The following is a 20,214-nucleotide window of genomic DNA, read 5'->3' as shown; positions in this document are numbered from 1 at the left end:
CCATTCTCACCAGCCACGCAGGAGAGACCCTGGTTTTGTCATACCTTTACCTACAGATTAGGCCAGCAAATGTTTGGATTGTTGCCTAACCTAGAGGTGAGAAATAGTATCTCACCTCAGAAATAGAGGTGTAATTTTAATTTATTTTACTTTTTGTGCTTTGATTTATTTTCCCTATTATAAGTGTATGTTAATATATTTTAATATATTCAAGACACACTTTAATTTCTTTTTCTCTGGGTGTTTATTCCTATATCTTGGTCCATTTTCTATTGAGTTGTAGGTGTTTTGTTTCTGTTCTTCTTAAATTTTTTAAATTTTATTTTCTTTTTTAAGTATTACAAATAGTAGTACATATGTCTCCTTTTTTTCCCCATTGACCCTTCCCTGGCCTCCCCTACCCCCAGCACAAGCTCTTACCCCAACCCCTAAGTGTCTTATGTCCATGGGTTATGTTTATATGCATGCATATAAGTCCTTCGATTGATCTTTTACACCTATAACAGAAATATTCACCCCTTTGATATAAGTTGGAAAATGTTTCTTTCCCTGGTGTGACCTTTTTGCTTTAATTTGTCTATGATTTTTTTTTGTCCTACATTATGTGTGAGATTTTCATGTAATCATACTTATTAATCCTTTTCCTTATTCTTTTTCAAATCTTATAAACATTTTCCCTACTTTACAAAAAAATTACCCATGCTCTTTTTTTATTTATTTATATGGATTAGTTTTTTACATTTAAACTTCTAATCGATCTGGAATTTGAATGGCATGAGGGAATAAATGTAGTTTTATCTTTTTCCAAATGGTTTACAGTTACCCCAAAGTTTCTTTATTAGTCCATCTTCCTCCCATTGATGTGAGATGCTGCCTTACTGAATCTAACTGTAACATAAAGGAATGGAATATAAATGAATAGAGTCTGATTAATTTGGTCTATTTCTGAATTTTCTGCTTTTATTTCACTGTTCTCTCTATCCATGAACCAACATCATACTGCTTTAATCATCGAAACTATGATGCTTGACTCCAGAAAGAGCTAGTACTCCCTTCTTGTTGTTTTTCTTAATAGTTCCAGATAACTTTCTTTTTTATTCATCCAAATGAACCTTATAATCCATTATTTGAAGTTTATAATGTGATACTTAACTTTATAACCCACTGTTTGTCACCTGCATGAAAAAGATGCTGACCCAGAAATTAACTTTAGTTATATAAAATCATGTTAGGGAAGTATCTATTTTTTTCTTCATACAAAGACTTTATAATCCACTTTTTATCACTTATAGGGGAAAGGCTTATGATCAAAATTCCCATAATAAGTCATCCTATTATTTCTGAAATAAATCATAAAATCATGGGGTATTACTTTTTTAGTGTCAAATAATTTATTTAAAAATTTTGTATTAATATTTCCAAATGAGACACATCTGTAGCTTTACTTATTGGTGAAGTCTTTGGTAGCCTTGGGATCAATATAACACTTGATTCATATAAGAATTGAAAGATTTCCCTCTTTTTTAAATATGACCAGGAATAGCTCACATCACACTGAGATGATCAGATCCTTAAAGCCTGAAGTGAGTTCCCCTGTGAAAGGATCTGGACCTTGTACTCCTTTGTGGGGAGACTCTGCTCTATTATTACTTCCATAATAATTGAACTGTGTCATCTCTCCATTCTTGTAATGAGTAATAGACCATTACAAGTTTTCATGGAGGAAAAGAACGAAGAAAAGAGGGTTGGGAATGGTTCACACTTAGCTAAGTTGACCTTTCTCCACTCTCCTCCCTTCCATAAGGTCTTGTGGAAGCCTAAAGCACAGAACCTCTTAAAACAAACATGGCTGGCCTTCAGGACAACACACTGAGGATTGTTCTGGTGGGGAAAACTGGAAGTGGGAAAAGTGCAACAGCAAACACCATCCTTGGGAGAAGAGAATTTGAATCTAAAATTGCTCCCTGCGCTGTTACCAAGAACTGTCAGAAAGCAGAGCACCAATGGAAGGGGAGGAAGCTTCTTGTTGTGGACACCCCAGGGCTCTTTGACACCAAGGAGAAACTGCAGACCACCTGTGAGAAGATCAGCAGGTGTGTCCTCTTATCCTACCCTGGGCCTCATGCCATCATCCTGGTACTACCGCTGGGCTACTACAGGGAGGAGGAGCAGAGAATAGTTGCATTGATCAAGGCCATCTTTGGGGTGGCGGCCATGAAGCACATGATCATGTTGTTCACTCGCAAAGATGATTTGGATGGTAAGACACTGAGTGAGTTTTTAGACGAATCAAATGTGAGCCTAAAAAACATCGTCAAGGAGTGTGGGTCCCGCTGCTGTGCCTTCAATAACAAGAATGCAGATGAAGCTGAGAAGGAAACTCAATTGCAGGAGCTGGTGGAGATGATAGAGGAAATGGTGCTGAAGAACGGAGGGGCCTACTATTCTGATGCCATATACAAGGACACAGATGAAAAGCTGAAACGCCAGGCAGAAGTCTTGAAGAAAATCTATGCTGAGCAATTGGATAAGGAAATTAAACTAACAGAAGAGGAATGTGATCAGGGAAAAATATCACAGGAAGAAAAAGAGGAAAAAATAAAATTCCTAAAGATGAAGCATGAAGAACAAATTAAAGATATAAGGGAACAAACTGAAAGGAATATATTTTCAGATATTGTACAAAGGATTAGAAATATGTTTTAAAGTCTATGGCATAGCTTTTTCAAATAGTGTATATTTTCTTTTTCCTTTTTTGTTTGCCATGATTTGTTACTGTGGAAGATCATATTTTCAAAAAATGGTTATAATAGTATCTTCTACACCACCTATTCTTCTTATAATCTCAGCTTGCTTTTCCTTTTGTTGAGTTATAGGAGTCTGTTCCACTGCCTTGCAATTTCATGGACTTTGTGACTGATTTGGCAAATAGTGATGGCTGTGACTTCTAAAGTTAGATAGGGAGGATGCCTCCTTGCTCTCTGGAGTATGTGCCCTTGGCCCTTACCCACCATGTGGTGAGGAAGCCCAAGTTGTCCATTGAGTCCACATGAAGATGACATGACATCACTGGCTCTCTCCCCAGGCTGCTCTTTCATCTGCCAGCAGAAACAACTTGCCAGCCATGCTAGTAGGACAAGATGGAAGCAGATTCTCCAGCTGCCAACTGAGCCATCTCAGATGAAGCTGCAAAGGCAAATATGGGCCACCTCCACTGCATCCTGCCCAGGTTTCAAGAGAAAAATAAATGATTGTTGTTGCTTTAAACCACTAGTCTTTGGGATGGTTTGTTATGCAGTGACAGCTAACCAGAAGCATCCTCCCATCATTCCCCACCAATCCCCACAATGCCAACAAACTGAAGAAGCTAGAAAATGGCATAATCATAAAATAATATATTATGGAGATTTCACAGGCTCAATTTAGGACAATTCAAATGAGAAATCCTTCATATATCAGTGTTAGCACCACTGTTGATGCACATTAGTTTAGTCCATGTCTCTGATCCCCTTGTTAGTGAAGCAGCAGGCTTCTCCAACAAGATGGTTCTGTTGCCCATGTGAGGCAGGATAATAAGAAGCTCAAAAAATTCCTGGGCAAGTGGGATGGGGAAACTGAGACAAGAAAATTAAATAAAATCAGTCTGTTTGGGTGTCTTGCAGCCAGCTTGTGAATCACAAAACTTTATCTTCACCAACCAAGGACACTTGAGAGCAAATGGTTTATATTCTTTTCTCTAACCAGAAGATACATAGCTTACATCACCCTGGTCTGGGAAGTAGAGCACAAAGACCCAGTAAAGCCATTTGTGCCAGCTAAACTCAAGGGTAGATGAAGTCAGGGAACAAATAACAAAAGCCCATTAAAGCCAGACAGACCTAAGATAAAAGTAAAACAGATCAAAGAATAATTCCAAACTCCGCCATATACTTATTTTGCTGCATCGGCATATACAAATGCACCTAAAAAGCTGATAAAAAAACAAAAACAAAAATCGAAGGATAGGGATAGAAAACCCTCAGGACAAAAGCTCACTGCTTCAGCCATAACCGGTTTGGCTCAGTGGATAGAGCGCTGGCCTGCCGACTCAAGGGTCCTGGGATCGATTCTGGTGAAGGGCACGTACCTTGGTTGCGGGCACATACCCAGTAGGGAGTGTGCAGGAGGCAGCTGATCAATATTTCTCTCTCATCGATGTTTCTGACTCTCTATCCTTCTCCCTTTCCCTCTGTAAAAAATCAATAAAATATATTTTAAAAAAATAAAAATAAAAAATAAATTAAAAAAGCTCACTGCTTTAGATCAGGCCCATGCCCCTTTCCAGGCATGAACTTTTTAAAAAATATATATTTTATTGATTTTTTACAGAGAGGAAGGGAGAGAGATAGAGAGTTAGAAATATTGATGAGAGAGAAACATCGATCAGCTGCCTCCTGCATACCTCCTATAGGGGATGTGCCTGCAACCAAGATACATGCCCTTGACTGGAATTGAACTTGAGACCTTTCAGTCCACAGGCCGATGCTCTATCCACTGAACCAAACCAGTTAGGGTCAGGTATGAACTTTTTATTTCTTTTTAAATGCTGAGGTTCCCCATGACAGACTTGCAATTAGCAGAGCAGTGGGCAGTGGCAGCTGGACCCAGACTCAGCCCTTGATCCTGTCTCCAAGGCCCCCTTTTCCCTGACTTCCCAGTGAGCTGAAGCAGACCCGCCTTGGCTCAGTTCTTTCCTAAAACATTTCCAGAGCCAAAGCAGCCCCACCTAGGCACTCTGTTGTGGCTTCTTCTACCCTAACCCTTTCTTTTATTTCACTGACTGCAGCTTTAATAAACATACCCTCAAAATCACCTGGACTTGTGTTTTGAAATCTTCCCTGCACCAAATCAAGAACCCACACACTATGGGGTAAAAAGGAGGACATATCTAATACTCTCAACAATAAAGATTAATTTCAAAAAAAAAAAAAAAAGGAAAAGAACCCAAACACTACAGGCCAGACTGAGGAGATCCACTTTGGGCCGGTCCCTGTCCAGTAACACATGGACATCTGGGAGTTATGAAATTTTCTTACTGTTTTTTCCTCTTTTCTTTTTAAGGTACCTAACATTAAATATCTATTAAAACATTAACTTAAGAATCTCTTCTCTGCCAAATATTTTTCCTTTGCCTCTGCAGATCCATCCTTTGCCCTCCTTCATCCTAGCTCTTTGCCCCAGGAGGCTGACCTATGTGGATCACATTGTTACCCAAACCAAAGGTTCTCCACTTGGGGTGTTGTATTCAAGAAGGAGACATGGTTGTCCCAAGGCAGTTTCATTTACTTGAAGCAAATTAAGGAAACATGGAATTCATGTAAAAAGCTCTGTCTCCTCAAAGGGAGGCTTGGCCATTCCTTACACTGTTTGGTCAATTACATGTTGGTTCACTCTTTGCAGTTGGCTACAGTTATACTGCTGAGTTCTTGTCAAGATCATCCTCTTTATAGCTGGACTGGTGTACTTGAACATTTAGCAAGAGCAGCATTGAGTAAGAATGGCCCAGATCTTAAGACTTTTGTTCTCTCTAAGAACATAAGCGAGAACTACTTTGGATCTCTGAGTTTGGCCTGGCTTCTGCCAATGGGAAGTGCAAGCAGGAGATCTCTTCTGGGTAGAAAAGCAAAGTCAGGGTATTTGTCCTCCTGCCTCTCACCCAGCAAAGCCATCTCTGATCAGCTGCAACCCTAAGTCAAAAATCACACCATCTCTACTCAACTTTTTTTCTGGGTTCCTGTTATCTTCACCCCTTTATGGTTAGGGTGCTATTTCCTCACTGTTGCCAGCAGTCTCCCCTGTCACTTGCATACCCTGTATGCACAGCTTATAGGACGCCCTTGCACTTGACTTTCCCCCAATTTCCTAATTAGAGTGGTCCATCTCTGCTGCTAGAATCCTGATTGATAATTCTTAACAATATCCACCATCTTTTCTCTTTCAGACATACACTGACCATTATTAATGTTTCTTTTGAAAATCCCCTCTAGTGTTTCCTGACACCAGACTATCTCTCCTGACAGCTGAAATATTTGTCATTGCCCAAGCAGAATATTTTGTGTTCATACCTGATGAGTCCATTAATGTATCATCTTTGCTTAATCGCATGAGAATACCAGTCAACTCCCTGAGTGATCAGACCCCCAGGTCAAGAGATTTGCAAAGTCAGTGGTTTGGGTCATGTTGTTCTGAGTGGAAAATGCTATCCCTGGTTTTGGGAATTGGTGTCTTAACCTGTGTTTTCACTTGTGATTGTATTCTTGCTATGGCATATGGGAGAGCAGCTGCCAAAAGAGCCATTTCCATGCTTTTGAAGCCCGTTGTTGACCTCTCAGGGCACAGTGCAGAAGAAGAAGGTGGCATATGAAATTGTGAAAGCCGGTCACCATGCATGAGTGTTGGTGACAGATGGACAAGAGTCTCAAGTCTGAGCAGTTCTTACTGAATGCTAAAATGTGGCACAGTATTTTGCAGAGGAGTTCTAGTGGATGAACTTGACCTAATGACTACTGATGAGTTTAGCCAGCTACAAAGAAAAAATCAACATGTAATTAATCAAACCGTGTATATAGGCAATGGCTAAACCTCTCTTAGGGAAGCAGAGCTTTTAAAAATATTCCCCTGTCTCCTTACTTGTTACAACTGAAAATAGAACATTTTCTCCACCAAGACTGTGTTCCTTTGAACCCATTGTGTCCTGTTACACTGGGGAAGGTCATGGAGAAGATGTGACCTCCAGTTGACCTGAAGCATGGACCAAATGGGCCTTCAGGTTGCCTTTTCCCTCCCAGGAGCTGCCTCAAGGACACAGAATTGAGATAGTAATGTGCTGTTGAGACCATCAGGATGGTGTACCTGACTCAGCCCAGCTACATAATTTTTTCAAATCTGGCAGGCAAGTGCAGAGAAGATTTGTCTTTGGGCCACCCAACACAAGCCTTGTAAGTAAATTTCTTAGCTTATTAAATTACCACCTACCCATCTGCCATGGCCTGCTTCTCTTTTGAGTCTTTCCCTGCCCTCTGTATGGGGGCCAGTTTCAGATTAAAACTCCCAGGAGTTTTGGAACCAACATGTGGTTTTAAACAGCAGTCTCATCTATGTTTTTAAGCAAATATAAAAAATGAAGTATCTGAAAAATGAAGGCTCTCCAACCTCCCCTGAGGGGTCCTGGATTGTGAGAAGGTGCAGGCCAAGCCAAGGGACCTCACTGGTTCACAATTGGGGCAGGGAAGGTACCGCAGGAGGGTTCCAGAGTGGGTCTGGCCCATCTTACTCAGTCCTGATCGGGGCTGGCCAGCCAGGGAGGGAGCCCAGCAGGTTGGCCAGTCTGAGAGGGACTCTGGGAGGAATCCAGGCCATGTCCAGCTCATCTCGCCCAGTCCCCATTGAACAGACCCCAGAAGGAAGCTAACATACTGGTCACAGCATCTGCCCTATGGTGGACAGTGCACATCATAGTGACTGGTCGAATAGTCAAAGGGTTGGACGGACAATTAGCATATGATATATATATATATATATATATATATATATATATATATATATATATGGAACTCACAGAAGGAGAAACTAAAAAAAAAAAAATCCCATTTACCATTGCAACAAAAAAAATAAGATACCTAAGAATAAACTTAGCCCTAGCCGGCTTGGCTAGTGGATGGAGTGTCGACCTGCGGACTAAAGGGTCCTGGGTTCGATTCTTGCCAAGGCACATAGCTGGGTGTGGGCTCAGTCCCCAATAAGGGGTGTGCAGGAGGCAGCTGATCGATGATTCGCTCTCATCATTGATGTTTCTATCTCTCTCTCCTTCTCCCTTCCTCTCTGAAATCAATAAAGAAATATATTTTTTAAAAGAATAAATTTAACTAAGGAGGTAAAAGGACTGAACTCAGAAAACTACAGGATATTGAAAAAAGAGATAGAGGGAGACAGAAATAAATGGAAGAATATACCATCCTCATGGATTGTAGAATCAACATCAGTAAAATATCCATACTACATTAGCAATCTATAGATTCAATGCAACCCCCATTGAAATACCAATGGCATATTTCACAGACCTAGAGCAAACTCTCCAAAAATTTGTATGGAATAAAAAAAAAGACCCCAAATGGCCATAGCAATCTGGGGAGGGAGAACAAAGTTGGAGGGATCACAATACCAGATATCAAACTATACTACAAAGACACTGTTCTCAAAACTGCCCGGTACTGGCACAAAAACAGACATAGACTAAGGGAACACACCAGAGAACCCAGAAATCAACCCAAGCCATTGTGTTCAATTAATATTTGACAAAGAAGGCAAGAGCATACAATGGAGTCAAGACAGTCTCTTCAATAAATAATGTTGGGAAAATTGGATGATACTTACAAAAAAAATGAAACTAGACCATCAACATACACCATACACAAAAATAAACTCAAAATGGATAAAAGACTTAAATGTAACACAGGAAACCATAAAAATCTTAGAAGAATCCATAGTCAGCAAACTATCAGACATATGTCATAGCAACATCTTTATTGATACAGCTCCTAGGGCAATGGAAACTAAAGATAAACAGATGGGACTACATAAAAATAAACAGCTTCTGCACCGCAAAATAAACCATTAAGAAAATAACAGGAAAGGCATCTGCATGGGAGAACATATTTACCGATGTATGATAAGAGTTTAATCTCCAAAATTTACAGGTTATTGATACCACTTAACAATAAGAAGATAAATAATCTAATCCAATAATGGGCAAAGGCCCTAAACAGACACTTTTCAAAAGAGGATGCACAGAAGACCAAGAGACATATGATAACATTCTCAAAGTCACTAATCATCCGAGAGATGCAAATCAAAATGACAATGAGGTACTATCTCACACCTGTCAGAATGGCTATCATCAACAAATCAACAAACGACAGGTGCTGTCAAAGATGTGAAGAAAAAGGAAACCTCATGCACTGCTGGTGGGAATAGAGACTAGTGCAGCCACTGTGGAAAACAGTTTTGAGTTTCCTCAACAAATTAAAAATGGAAATCCCATTTTACCCAGTAATCCCATTTCTAGGAATATATCACAAGAAATCAGAAACACCAGCCAGAAAGGATATATGCACCTCTACGTTCAAACAGCACAATTTATAATAGCTAAGATTTGAACATTGCCTAAGTGTCCATCAGAAGATGAATGAAGTAAAAACCTGTGGTACATCTACCCAATGGAATACTATGATGCTGTAAAAAAAGAAGGAACTCTTACCATTTGCAACATCATGGATGGACCTGGAGAGCATTATGCTAAGCGAAATAAGCCAGTTGCAGAAAGATAGATATCACATGATCTCACTCATTTTTGGAATATAAGGAACAACATAAACTGATGAACAAAAATAGAGCCAGAGTCATAGAGGCATCAAACAGACTGTCCAACATAAGTGTGAAGGCATGGGGGATGATAAGAGATCAGCCAAAGGACTTGTATGCATGCATATAAGCAGAGCCAATGGACCAGGGGTGGGCAAACTTTTTGACTCGAGGGCCACAATGGGTTCTTAAACTGGACCGGAGGGCCGGAACAAAAGCATGGATGGAGTGTTTGTGTGAACTAATATAAATTCAAAGTAAACATTATTACATAAAAGGGTACGGTCTTTTTTTTTTTTTTTTTTTTTTTTTAGTTTTATTCATTTCAAACAGGCTGGATCCGGCCCGCGGGCCGTAGTTTGCCCAGGGCTGCAATGGACACAGACAGTATGGGGGTCATGTCATTTGTTTGGGGATGGGAGTGAGTGGGGAGAAGTCAATAGAAGAAAAAGAGACTTATGTAATACTTTAAACAATAAAGAATTTTAAAAAATAAAAGAAAAAGCATTTTCCAGTGAGGATTAACAAAACAAAACAAAACAAAACAAAAAAGAGATACAAATCATAAGAAAGAACTAGAAAGAAATGAAGAATTCAATATCTGAAATGAATAATACACTGGAAGGACTCAACCACAGGTTATACGAAGCAGAGTCAAATCAGTGACTGAGAAGACAAGGGAGCCATGTGGGGCCACCTGACAACCAAAGATAAGAGGCCAAAAGAGTCAGACTCAGCAGATTCCCTCCCTGTGCCGCCCCCTCCACTCCCCCCCCCCCCCCACACACACACCCTAAAGAAAACTTCCTGGTCTGCCTAGAGAATGAAACAGAAAACAAAATGCAGGTCAGGTCTGGTCTCCACTGGCTAAAAGGGAGGGAAGACAGTCTGTTTCCTCTGCTTCAGAAATAAAAAATAATATTAGGATGTGGGCACAACTGGCCCAAGGGAGAGCGGAGAGTCTGTTTCCTGTGTTTCCAAAGAAAAATGTGTTAGCATGAAGTGCACATGATAGGCCAAAATTGAGAGAGGGCAGTTCGTTTCCTTTTTTAAAAAATAAAAACAATAGTATTGAATGGTCTCATCCTGAAAGAGACCAGCCCCTTTCCTTTTGGAGAAGGAGTTAACTGATGAAGTGTCACCCACGGTTTCTCCCTCCTGGGTGTGGGGGGATAAGCTCTTTCTCTTCTAAAGGACGACAGTCAGCTTGGTGCAGTAATGCTCAGGGCTGCCTGTGGGACCGACCCTCCCTGTGACTTCCCAAATCTCCAGTGAAGAAGCTAAAGGCCACAGAAGTCTTCGTACACATTGTCATTGTGGAAACCAGCTAAAGAAGTGAAGTTCAAAACAGACAGAGGGCAGTTACACATGATTGAGAACATAAAGGAAGAGGAAGTGAGCTCAGGAAGTTCCCCAAAGGAAAGAGGTATTTGGGACTCTCTATGCTGTGGAACTGTCCCAAGTACAGTGGTGCCTTGACTTACGAGTTTAATTCGTTCTGTGACGGAGCTCGTAACTCAAATTACTTGTATGTCAAATCAACTTTCACCATTACAATGAATTGAAATGCCATTAATCCGTTCCGGACACCCAAAAAACACTGCGATTGTTTTGTTAAATGTTTTTAAATAAGAAAAATGTATTTAAAAATAGCAAATATTGTATAAAAACACAATACTGAACAATAGAATGTAGTGCAATAAACTTGTTTTATTAAGTTTAATGTATAGCATTTACCGTGGAGATCAAAGTGACTTAAAGATGCTGATGGAGTTGGAGGAGAAAGGATGAACTGAATAACTGAATAACTGAATCTTATTTGCTGATTTTTGCCCTTTTCGCCACGCTTTCATCACTTTCATCTACAGGAGTTTTCGATAGAAACCTGTCCAATGAGATCTGTTTCATCCTCCCTTTCAGAATATTTCTGAAATGAGTTAGGCAAGTGTCATTAAATAGCTCTATGGCACGCCCAGTTGCAATTTTTTCTGGGTGTTTCTTTTGAATAAAGTCTGAAAGTTTCTCCCACATTCCCAACATTTCCTTTATCTCACTTACAGAGATAACCTCATCCTCATCCTCCTCCTCCGTGTCATCTATTTCCTGCAAAACCTCCGTGTGCTGCTGAGTCTGTAGCTCCTTTAGCTCCTCACCATGTCTGACAACAGAGTGAATGCTGGTCCTCTTTTTAAAATTTTCGAACCAGCCCCGACTGGCTTTAAACGGCTCACCTGATCCCGCGTCCATTGAAGTGCCTGGGGTCCGCTGCAGCAAATCAGCGTAAATAGCTCATGCCTTCTCGCAGATTATAGCCTTCATCACTGTATGTCCTGCAAGCTACTTCTCCATTAACCACACCATTAGCAGCTTCTCCATATTTTCATGGATAGATGTCCGCTGTTGAGAAATTATTGTAAAGCCCTTGGCTGGAGTTGTAGCCTGTATCGACTCCTTCTGCTTCAGCGTGGTGCAGGTCGTAGAAGTGCTGCGCTGGTACCGCTTCGCCAAGTCGATCACACACACACCTTGGTCATGTTTTTTGATAATTTCTTTCTTTAATTCAATGCACATCATCCGCTTCTTCTTCTCAGCACTGTCCTTCGCACTTACTTTCTTCAGATCCATGGTTGAAAAACGAAGTTTTGCAAAATAACTGCAGGCACAAATGCAAGCACAACACTGATGCTTCAACTAAGAGCTAACCGCTTAAAGTGAACGAGTGAGACACCTGATGCTGGGCTGATGTTGTGGCGTTCACTGTGACATTCGCTGCGCCAAATAGCAGTGGGGTATCTGAAGCTGGCTCATAACCCGAATTTTAGCTCGCAGCTCAAAGCAAAAAATTGGACGAGAGACAGTTCGTATCTCGAAAAACTCGTTAGTTGGGACACTCGTAAGTCAAGGCACCACTGTATCCCAAATCTCCACAGGGTAGGGTGACACATATTTAGTGTCTCCTGTACATGCGGAATTTGTACAGAATGCTGAGCAAGGAGGAGCCCCCTGGCACCCACTATGGTGGCAACATACTGTATGTTAGTCCACTGAGACAGCAAGTGATCCAAGTACAAGATAATAATTTAACATGTTGTCTCAGGTATACCCAGCATCAAATAGGTGTAAGTCCTATTGAAACGTTTCTATAAGAAAGGTCAGATACAAGGTGCATTCTCATGTGGATTATTCAGCTGCGCTGAATCCGCTGTTGTAAACAATGACCCCACTGTATTCTTTGCATCACAGGGAAGGGCCTGGAGACATTCCTATTGCCCCTTCTCGGACCGGTCCACGTTTGGATCTGCCACTGGTCTTCAGCAGATGCTCCGTCATAAGGCGTTTGGGCCAAATATGGGTTAAAATTCTCACCTGACATGTTCAAAGATTTAAAATGTCTCTACCACCAATTTGAAATTTCACCCCTGAGTTAAGAACTTTTCTTCATAGATTCTGGAATTCTTTAATACATACAATATTCTCTGGGCAGTGGCTTATGTCTCACTTCTCTTATAGTGAAGTATGGCAGCAATCATCCCAGGTAGAAACTATAGTTTAACTTTAACCCTGCTGTTTGGCTTCTGTACTTATTTGCTTTGTTTAACAATAGAAAAGTTATTTCAATTTTCTGAATTATAAAAATTATCTCATTGGTTGTGGTTATACTGGTCTTAGAAAGCACATTTTCCTTCACCTGGGAAGGACAGCACAATTATCCCAAGGTCAGAAGGCTCCAGTTAACGAGTCTCTGTTGACTCAGTGTTCTGGAGACCCAAAACTGTGATTTAGATAACATGCTGCTTCTGCCTCTGTAAACTGTTTTTTTGCAAACCAGGTTCCTCAGTCCAAACCCTGGTATGTAATCAATACCTTTGTAATCTTTGCCTATATAAATCTGGGGTTGGGGCTGGGGCGGGCACTATGAGATCTGGGAGAGTGAAATAACCCCTCATAATCCCAGATTTGCAATAAATGTGACTCTTTAATTCGACTACTTGAGGCGTCCTTGTGTGATTCGTGGGGTACATTACAACAATAGCTCTAAAGAAAAGTACTTGGAAAGGATTGGCAAATGGGAGAGTAGGAGAGGGATTCACTGAGAAAAGAGTAGAGAGACAAGGAAACGTGATAGACACTTCCAGGAGCAGGGCTGGAACTCCAGATTCACCCCAAATGCTTGCTGTGAGATGCCACACTTCCTGTGGGAGTCCCAAGTGAAAAACATCAGATGGAGGAACTGAAGAAAAGCAAAAAATGGAGAAGAGGAATCTGTAATGAAAAAAAGTAATCAGTTTGGGAGAGGAAGAGAGGAATTTCAACTAGGGTGTTACCCTCATATGGTCACCTGAACACACACAATGCCCAGAGGCATTCCTGGGCACTTGGAACAATTGGACTCAAAGTATTTTTAAAGTCTAATTTAATTCGTCCTTTTGTTTGCTTTGTATGAGTCCATCATTTCTGACAATGAGAGAACATTCTTTATGTCCTCTTCCTCTTTATTTTTTAGGGTTGACACAAGCAGCAATGCTTGGGTTCTCAGCAGGAAGGGGAAATCTATAGGGATTTTGTTTTGAAGCAATTATCTCTCTGTCGCATAATGATACAGAGCTTCCTCTTCCCCATGGTCCCCAGCCCCTGGTGACTTGAGAAAGCCATGTCCTCTGGAGATGAGCATCCTTGGGAAGTTTTGCCCACAGCTGCTGAAGGTCCGGGGGCATTGCCAGTGGATGCTGGCAGTTGCAGTCCTCTGTTTGTTGGCCCTCTTCAGCATGTGTGGTTGAAAGTATATACTTAACAGTTCAATATATATTGCCAAGGCAAAAACAAAACAAAACAAAACAAAAAGAACAAAAGAAAAACACTTGCAATTTTTAAATTTTAAGTCAACTAATCTGTGATATTAAAAAGGTCTTGCCTTCTATGGGCAATTGTTTGGTGCCTCCCTGGGGGGTCTTTCATGTTCTGAATACTTTAAATATTTTTGTCTTTTCTTAAAATTTTACCATCTCTTCATCTAAAAGTTGTTAATGTAAAAAAAACCATTGAAACCAGAGAGCTAAAATGGCAGCGGTATAGACGGATGTGTCCTGTGCTTTGTCCTGGAGCAGATACGAGTAACATCCAGCCGGAATAGGCAGAGTAGATTCAGCTTGGAAACAGTTTGCAGACGGGAAAGGCAGAGGACTCCCAGAGAAAGGGGACTATTGGAGACTGCAGGATCGGGCTCCCCTAACTGGGCAGCCTCCACTGCTGCTGAAATCTCTCCTGGAATGCTAGCTCAGCCGTGGAGACAGCGCCATCTTGAGTAGCTGTAATCAGAAGCGTATACATCCAGAGACCCTGCATACAGGGCATCCAGGGATTAGCTACTAACCCAGAAACACCGGATCTCAAGCAGCTCGAATACGTGGACTCAGAGAAGCCCTGCTCCTCCTCACGGAAAGGTCAGATTTCGCCTAGATAGAGGTGCAGTTTGCAATTCATGTTGGACAGAGGAACACGCGCAGGGGTAGGTTGCCCCTGACAAAGTCCGCGGGCCATTGGGGCCAGCGTGATCCGCAAGTGTGGAAGGGCTCTCGCAGGGCTGCTGGCAGAAGGGAACTCTAAAAATAAGCCCATAACTGGGCTGGGTGCAAAAAGGTAACCTCGGATTTTGGCAGTGTGCCGGCTGCTTAGTGCCAGGGGAGAGAGGACGTGCGGAAGAGACTGCACACAGAGCTGGACAGTGGAGGGTTGCGAATTTGCACACCTTCTCAGGATCATTTATTTTCGTTTTCTCTCTCCCTTAAATCTTTGCATTTGATTATTAAACCCAATACATAGGATCGCCCAATTGGGGTCACTCACAGAGACTGCAGGGGAAAGTTGTTGTTGTGGAACCTGGAAAACAGAGTGGAGAGTAACGATCAAAGAACCAGCTCTGGGCAGTTGACTCTCCCAAACCAGTAGTAGGTGCAATAGGGAAAACAAAAACTAACTACTGGATAGAGAGGACTTATAGCCTCAGAGGTCAATCCAGAAACACTGCCACCCAGGGGGTAAACCACAAACTGTCTCTTCTATAAATACAAATAAAGGCAGTCTGGGAAACAAATATGGCCTGCTTTAAAATCAGGACTGTGGTTTTTACAACACGGAGGAACAGTGTATCACAGGGAACATCAACACTCTCCTGAATACCTGACAGGACTAAGGCATGCCAGACAGAAGAGTAGAAGAAGTGAAGGACCTTCACTACAGCACATTTTTATTTATTTTTTCACCTTTTAATTAAGAAACTATTTTTTTTCTTTTTTCATCACCTGATTTTACCCTTTTTATTAGTACATTTTTATTTTTAACCAGTATTATTAATAGTACCATTTTACCTTTTTTTAAAGAGTCATTTTATTTCATTTTTATTTTATTTTGGGATTAGTGTTCTACATTCTGTTTTCATCATTCCTTTAGCATCATTTTTCTCTACCTCAACTTTACCTTTATGCCAAAACTCTCTCCCTCACTTTTCCCCCTTTGTTGTCCTGTTTCTCTTACCCTATTCCTGTTTTAGATTTTCCCTATTCCTTCTTTTTACCCCCTGTTAAAATTTCACTCTACTTATATATCTAATTTCCAAACCCCTGCTCTAAATCCATATACACCTCTCTCTAATCATTCTTCAGTATCCAAATTTTTTTTCTCTCTGTCGTTTTGTTGTTGTTTGCTTGATTGTTGAGAATATTGGGGAGTTTTTATGCTTGTTGGTGAGATTATATTGCTTTTTCTTTTTATTTTTCCATTGTTTTTTTTTCTGGTTATTTTTTGATCCTGTTTTCCCTTGCCTCACTTGATATTAGTTGTTGTTTTTAGATTGCATTCATCTCCAGGGATCTGTTGCTAGAATTTGTTGGGATTAGTGGCTGTTCTATTGGAGTTTTCTCCCCATATACATAGGTTCTCCCTCTCTTCTATTTCCTTCCCTTTCTTTTCTCTCTTACTTTTTTTTCCTTTACCCAGTTTCATTTTTGCACTCCTTTTTTTTTCTTTTTCTCTTTTTTCTTTTTCTCTTCTTTCTTCCTTACCCCCTAATTCTCTTTGCTCTGGTGGTCACCTTTATTTGGTATCATTAGTATCATGAATACATTTGTGTTCAGTGCCTTGTGCATTGTGCCTTGTTGTGTTGTATTTTGTGCCTTTAAATCAATGCAGCAGAGAGAGAACTACATAACCAAACACCTGAAGAAGACAGAGATCATGGGGAGACAAAGAAACAGCCCACATATGAAAGAAAAACAGGCATCACCAGAAAAAGAAGTAAACGAAATGGAGGCAATGGAGGCAATCAACCTGTCAGAGAAAGAATTTGGAGAAATGATCATAAGGTGGATAAAAAGAATGGAAGAAAAATTCAACAATATGTGTAAGAACCAAGAGGAAATGAAGAAAAACCAAGAAGAAATGAAAAATGGCATCACTACTATAAAGAACTCAATAGAAAGCATCAACAGTAGACTAGAAGAAGCAGAAGACAACATCAGTGAGCTAGAAGACAAGGTAGGAAAAAATACCCAAGCAGAGCAGCTTCTAGAAAATAAATTAAAAAGCAGGGAGGAGAGCCTAAGACAGCTGTGGGCAAACTACGGCCCGCGGGCCGGATCCAGCCTGTTTGAAATGAATAAAACTAAAAAAAAATAAACACCGTACCTTTTTATGTAATGATGTTTACTTTGAATTTATATTAGTTAACACTAGCACTCCATCCAAGCTTTTGTTCCGGCCCTCCGGTCCAGTTTAAGAACCCATTGTGGCCCTCGAGTCAAAAAGTTTGCCCACCCCTGGCCTAAGAGAACTCTGGGACAACACAAAACAAAGCAACATCCACATAATAGGGGTGCCAGAAGTAGAGGAAACTGAGCAAGGAATAGAAAACCTGTTTTAAAAAATAATGACAGAAAACTTCTCTGATATAGGGGAAAAAAAACTCACACAAATCCAAGAAGCTCACAGAGTCCCAAACAAAATGAACCCCCAAAGACAAACACCAGGGCACATTATAATTAAATTCCAAACACCAACCACAAAGCAAGAATCTTAAAAGCAGGCAGAGAAAGACAGAAAGTTATGTACAACGGATACCCCATCAGACTAGCGACTGATTTCTCAACAGAAACACATCAGGCAAGAAGGGAATGGAATGAAATATACAAAGTCATGCAAAGGAAGGGTCTGAATCCAAGATTACTGTATCCAGCAAGGCCATCAACCAAAATTGAGGGTGAAATCAGGAGCTTCACAGACAAAAATGGACTACTGGAGATTATTACCACCAAACCAGCAATGCAAGAAATGCTAAAGGGTCTGCTGTAAAAAGTAAAAATAGGAAACAAAGAAGGAACACAGGGGTAAAGAATAAAAATGGCGACAAACAAGTATCTATCAATAATGACTTTAAATGTAAATTGGATTAAATGCCCCAATCAAAAGACATAGGGTAACTGAGTGGATGAGAAAACATGACCCATATATATGCTGTCTACAAGAAACCCACCTCAAAATAAAGATGCACACAGACTGATGGTGAAGGGATGGACAAAGGTTTTTCAGGCGAATGGAAACAAACAAACAAAAAAAGCTGGGGTAGCAATACTTATATGTGACAAATTTGATCTCAAAGTGAAGGACTTAAAAAGAGATAAGGAAGGCCACTTCATAATACTAAAGGGAACAATCCAACAGGAATAAATAACTGTGGTAAACATATATGCACCCAATATAGGAGTACCCAAATACATAAGAAAACTACTGGAGGAGATCAAGGGAGATATTGACAGCAATACAATCATAGGAGGGGACTTTAACACCCCATTATCACCATTGGACAAATCCTCTAAACAAAAAGTCAGCAAAGAAATATCAATCCTAAATGACTCACTAGATCAGATGGAATTAATTGACATCTTCAGAACATTTTACCCCAAAGCCAAAGAATCTACATTTTTCTCAAGTGCACATGGGTCATTTTCAAAGATAGACCATATATTGGGTCACAGGCAAAGTCTCTTCAAATTCAAGAAGGTAGAAATCATATCAAGCATCTTCTCAGATCACAATGGCATAAAACTGGAAATCAACTACAATAAAAACAATCCAAAAAAATCAAACACATGGAGACTAAATAGCATGCTATTAGACAATGACTGGGTTACCAGAGAGATCAAAGAAGAAATAAAAAACATCATGGCAACAAACAACAATGAAAACACAATAATTCAAAACCTAAAGGACATGGCGAAAGCAGTCTTGAGAAGGAAGTTCATAGCTTTACAAGCCTTCTGCAAAAAATGAGAAACAATGATAATAAATTACCTAAATCTACAACTCAAAGAGCTAGAAAGAGAGCAACAAGAAAAGCCCAGTGTAAGCAGAAGGAAGGAAATAATAAAGATCAGAGCGGAGATAAACGACATAGAGAGAAAAAAACAATACAAAAGATCAACAAAACCAAGAGCTGGCTTTTTGAAAGGATAAAGAAAATTGATGAACCTCTAGCCAGGCTCACCAAGAAACAAAGAGAGAGGACCCAAATAAACAAAATCAGAAATGAAAGAGGAGAAATTAAAACAGACCCCACAGAAATACAAAGAACTGTTAAAAAAAAATACTATGGACAGCTCTACTCCAACAAGCTAGAAAACCTGGAGGAAATGGACATATTCCTAGAAAAATACAACATTCCAAAACTTAATCAGGAATAATCCAAAAATCTCAATAGGCCAATAACTATGGAAGAAATTGAAGCAGTCATCAAAAAGCTTCCAGCAAACAAAAGCCCGGGGCCAGATGGCTTCACAGGGGAGTTTTACCAAACATTCAAGGAAGAACTAAAACCTATCCTCCTCAGACTATTCCAAAAAATTCAAGAGAAAGGAACACTTCCAAGCTCATTCTATGAAGCCAGTGTCACCCTAATACCAAAACCAGATAAAGACAACACAATGAAAGAGAATCACAGGCCAATATCCCTCATGAACATAGATTCCAAAATCCTCAACAAAATCTCAGCAAATCAGATACAGCAGTACATCAGAAAGATCATACATCATGACCAAGTAGGGTTTATCCAGGGGATGCAAGGATGGTACAATACCCGCAAATCAATAAACGTGATACATCACATAAACAAATTGAAAGATAAAAACAACATAAGTCATATCAATTGATGCAGAAAAAGCATTTGACAAAATCCAACACCCTTTCTTGATAAAAAGTCTCAGCAAGGTAGGAATAGAAGGATCATACCTCAACATAATAAAAGCCATATATGAAAAACCCACAGCCAACATCATAATCAATGGGCAAAAACTAAAACCATTTCCCCTAAGAACAGAAACAAGACAGGGATGCCCCCTCTCACCACTCCTGTTCAACATAGTACTGGAAGTACTAGCCATTGCGATAAGACAAGAAGAAGAGATAAAAGGCATCCAAATTGGAAAGGAAGAAGTAAAACTGTCCTTATTTGCAGATGACATGATACTGTACATTGAGAATCCTAAAGACTCCATCAAAAAATTATTAGACTTGATAAATGAATTTGGCAATGTAGCAGGATACAAAATTAATGCCAAGAAATCTATGGCATTTCTTTACACCAGTAGTGAACATACAGAAAGTGAGACTTAAAAAGTAACTCCATTTACCATCGCACCACAAAAAATTATCATACCTTGGAATAAACTTAACTAAAGAGGTAAAAGACTTATATGCGAAAAACTACAGGACACTGAAAAAAGAGATTGAGGAAGACATAAACAGATGGAAGAACATACCGCGCTCATG

At 40.1% G+C, this 20,214-nt stretch overlaps 2 protein-coding genes across 8 annotated transcripts in view; one reads left to right on the top strand and one right to left on the bottom strand.

Annotated features, from left to right (window-relative positions):
* Positions 1-20,214, bottom strand: part of LOC132242638 (GTPase IMAP family member 6-like) — a 464,769-nt gene that overhangs the window by 186,413 nt on the left and 258,142 nt on the right. The gene's annotated exons all lie outside the window — the stretch shown is intronic.
* The window catches only part of LOC132242655 (GTPase IMAP family member 7-like), a 235,691-nt gene that overhangs the window by 3,219 nt on the left and 212,258 nt on the right, over positions 1-20,214 (top strand). Inside the window, exon 2 of one of the 2 annotated variants that reach the window (XM_059711585.1) lies at positions 1,805-2,734. In XM_059711585.1, the coding sequence (XP_059567568.1) occupies positions 1,846-2,706 (861 nt within the window). In that variant the 5' untranslated portion in view covers positions 1,805-1,845 and the 3' untranslated portion in view covers positions 2,707-2,734. Of the gene's footprint in view, positions 1-1,804; positions 4,102-20,214 lie in introns of those variants that run through there. The other variant, XM_059711584.1, reaches the window with a different exon arrangement.

Source organism: Myotis daubentonii, chromosome 10, assembly GCF_963259705.1.
Source record: "Myotis daubentonii chromosome 10, mMyoDau2.1, whole genome shotgun sequence".
In the NCBI taxonomy this organism is placed as follows: Eukaryota; Metazoa; Chordata; class Mammalia; order Chiroptera; family Vespertilionidae; genus Myotis; species Myotis daubentonii.
The sequence above is the reverse complement of the archived record's forward strand: the minus strand, read 5'-3'. Positions and strand labels throughout refer to the sequence as shown.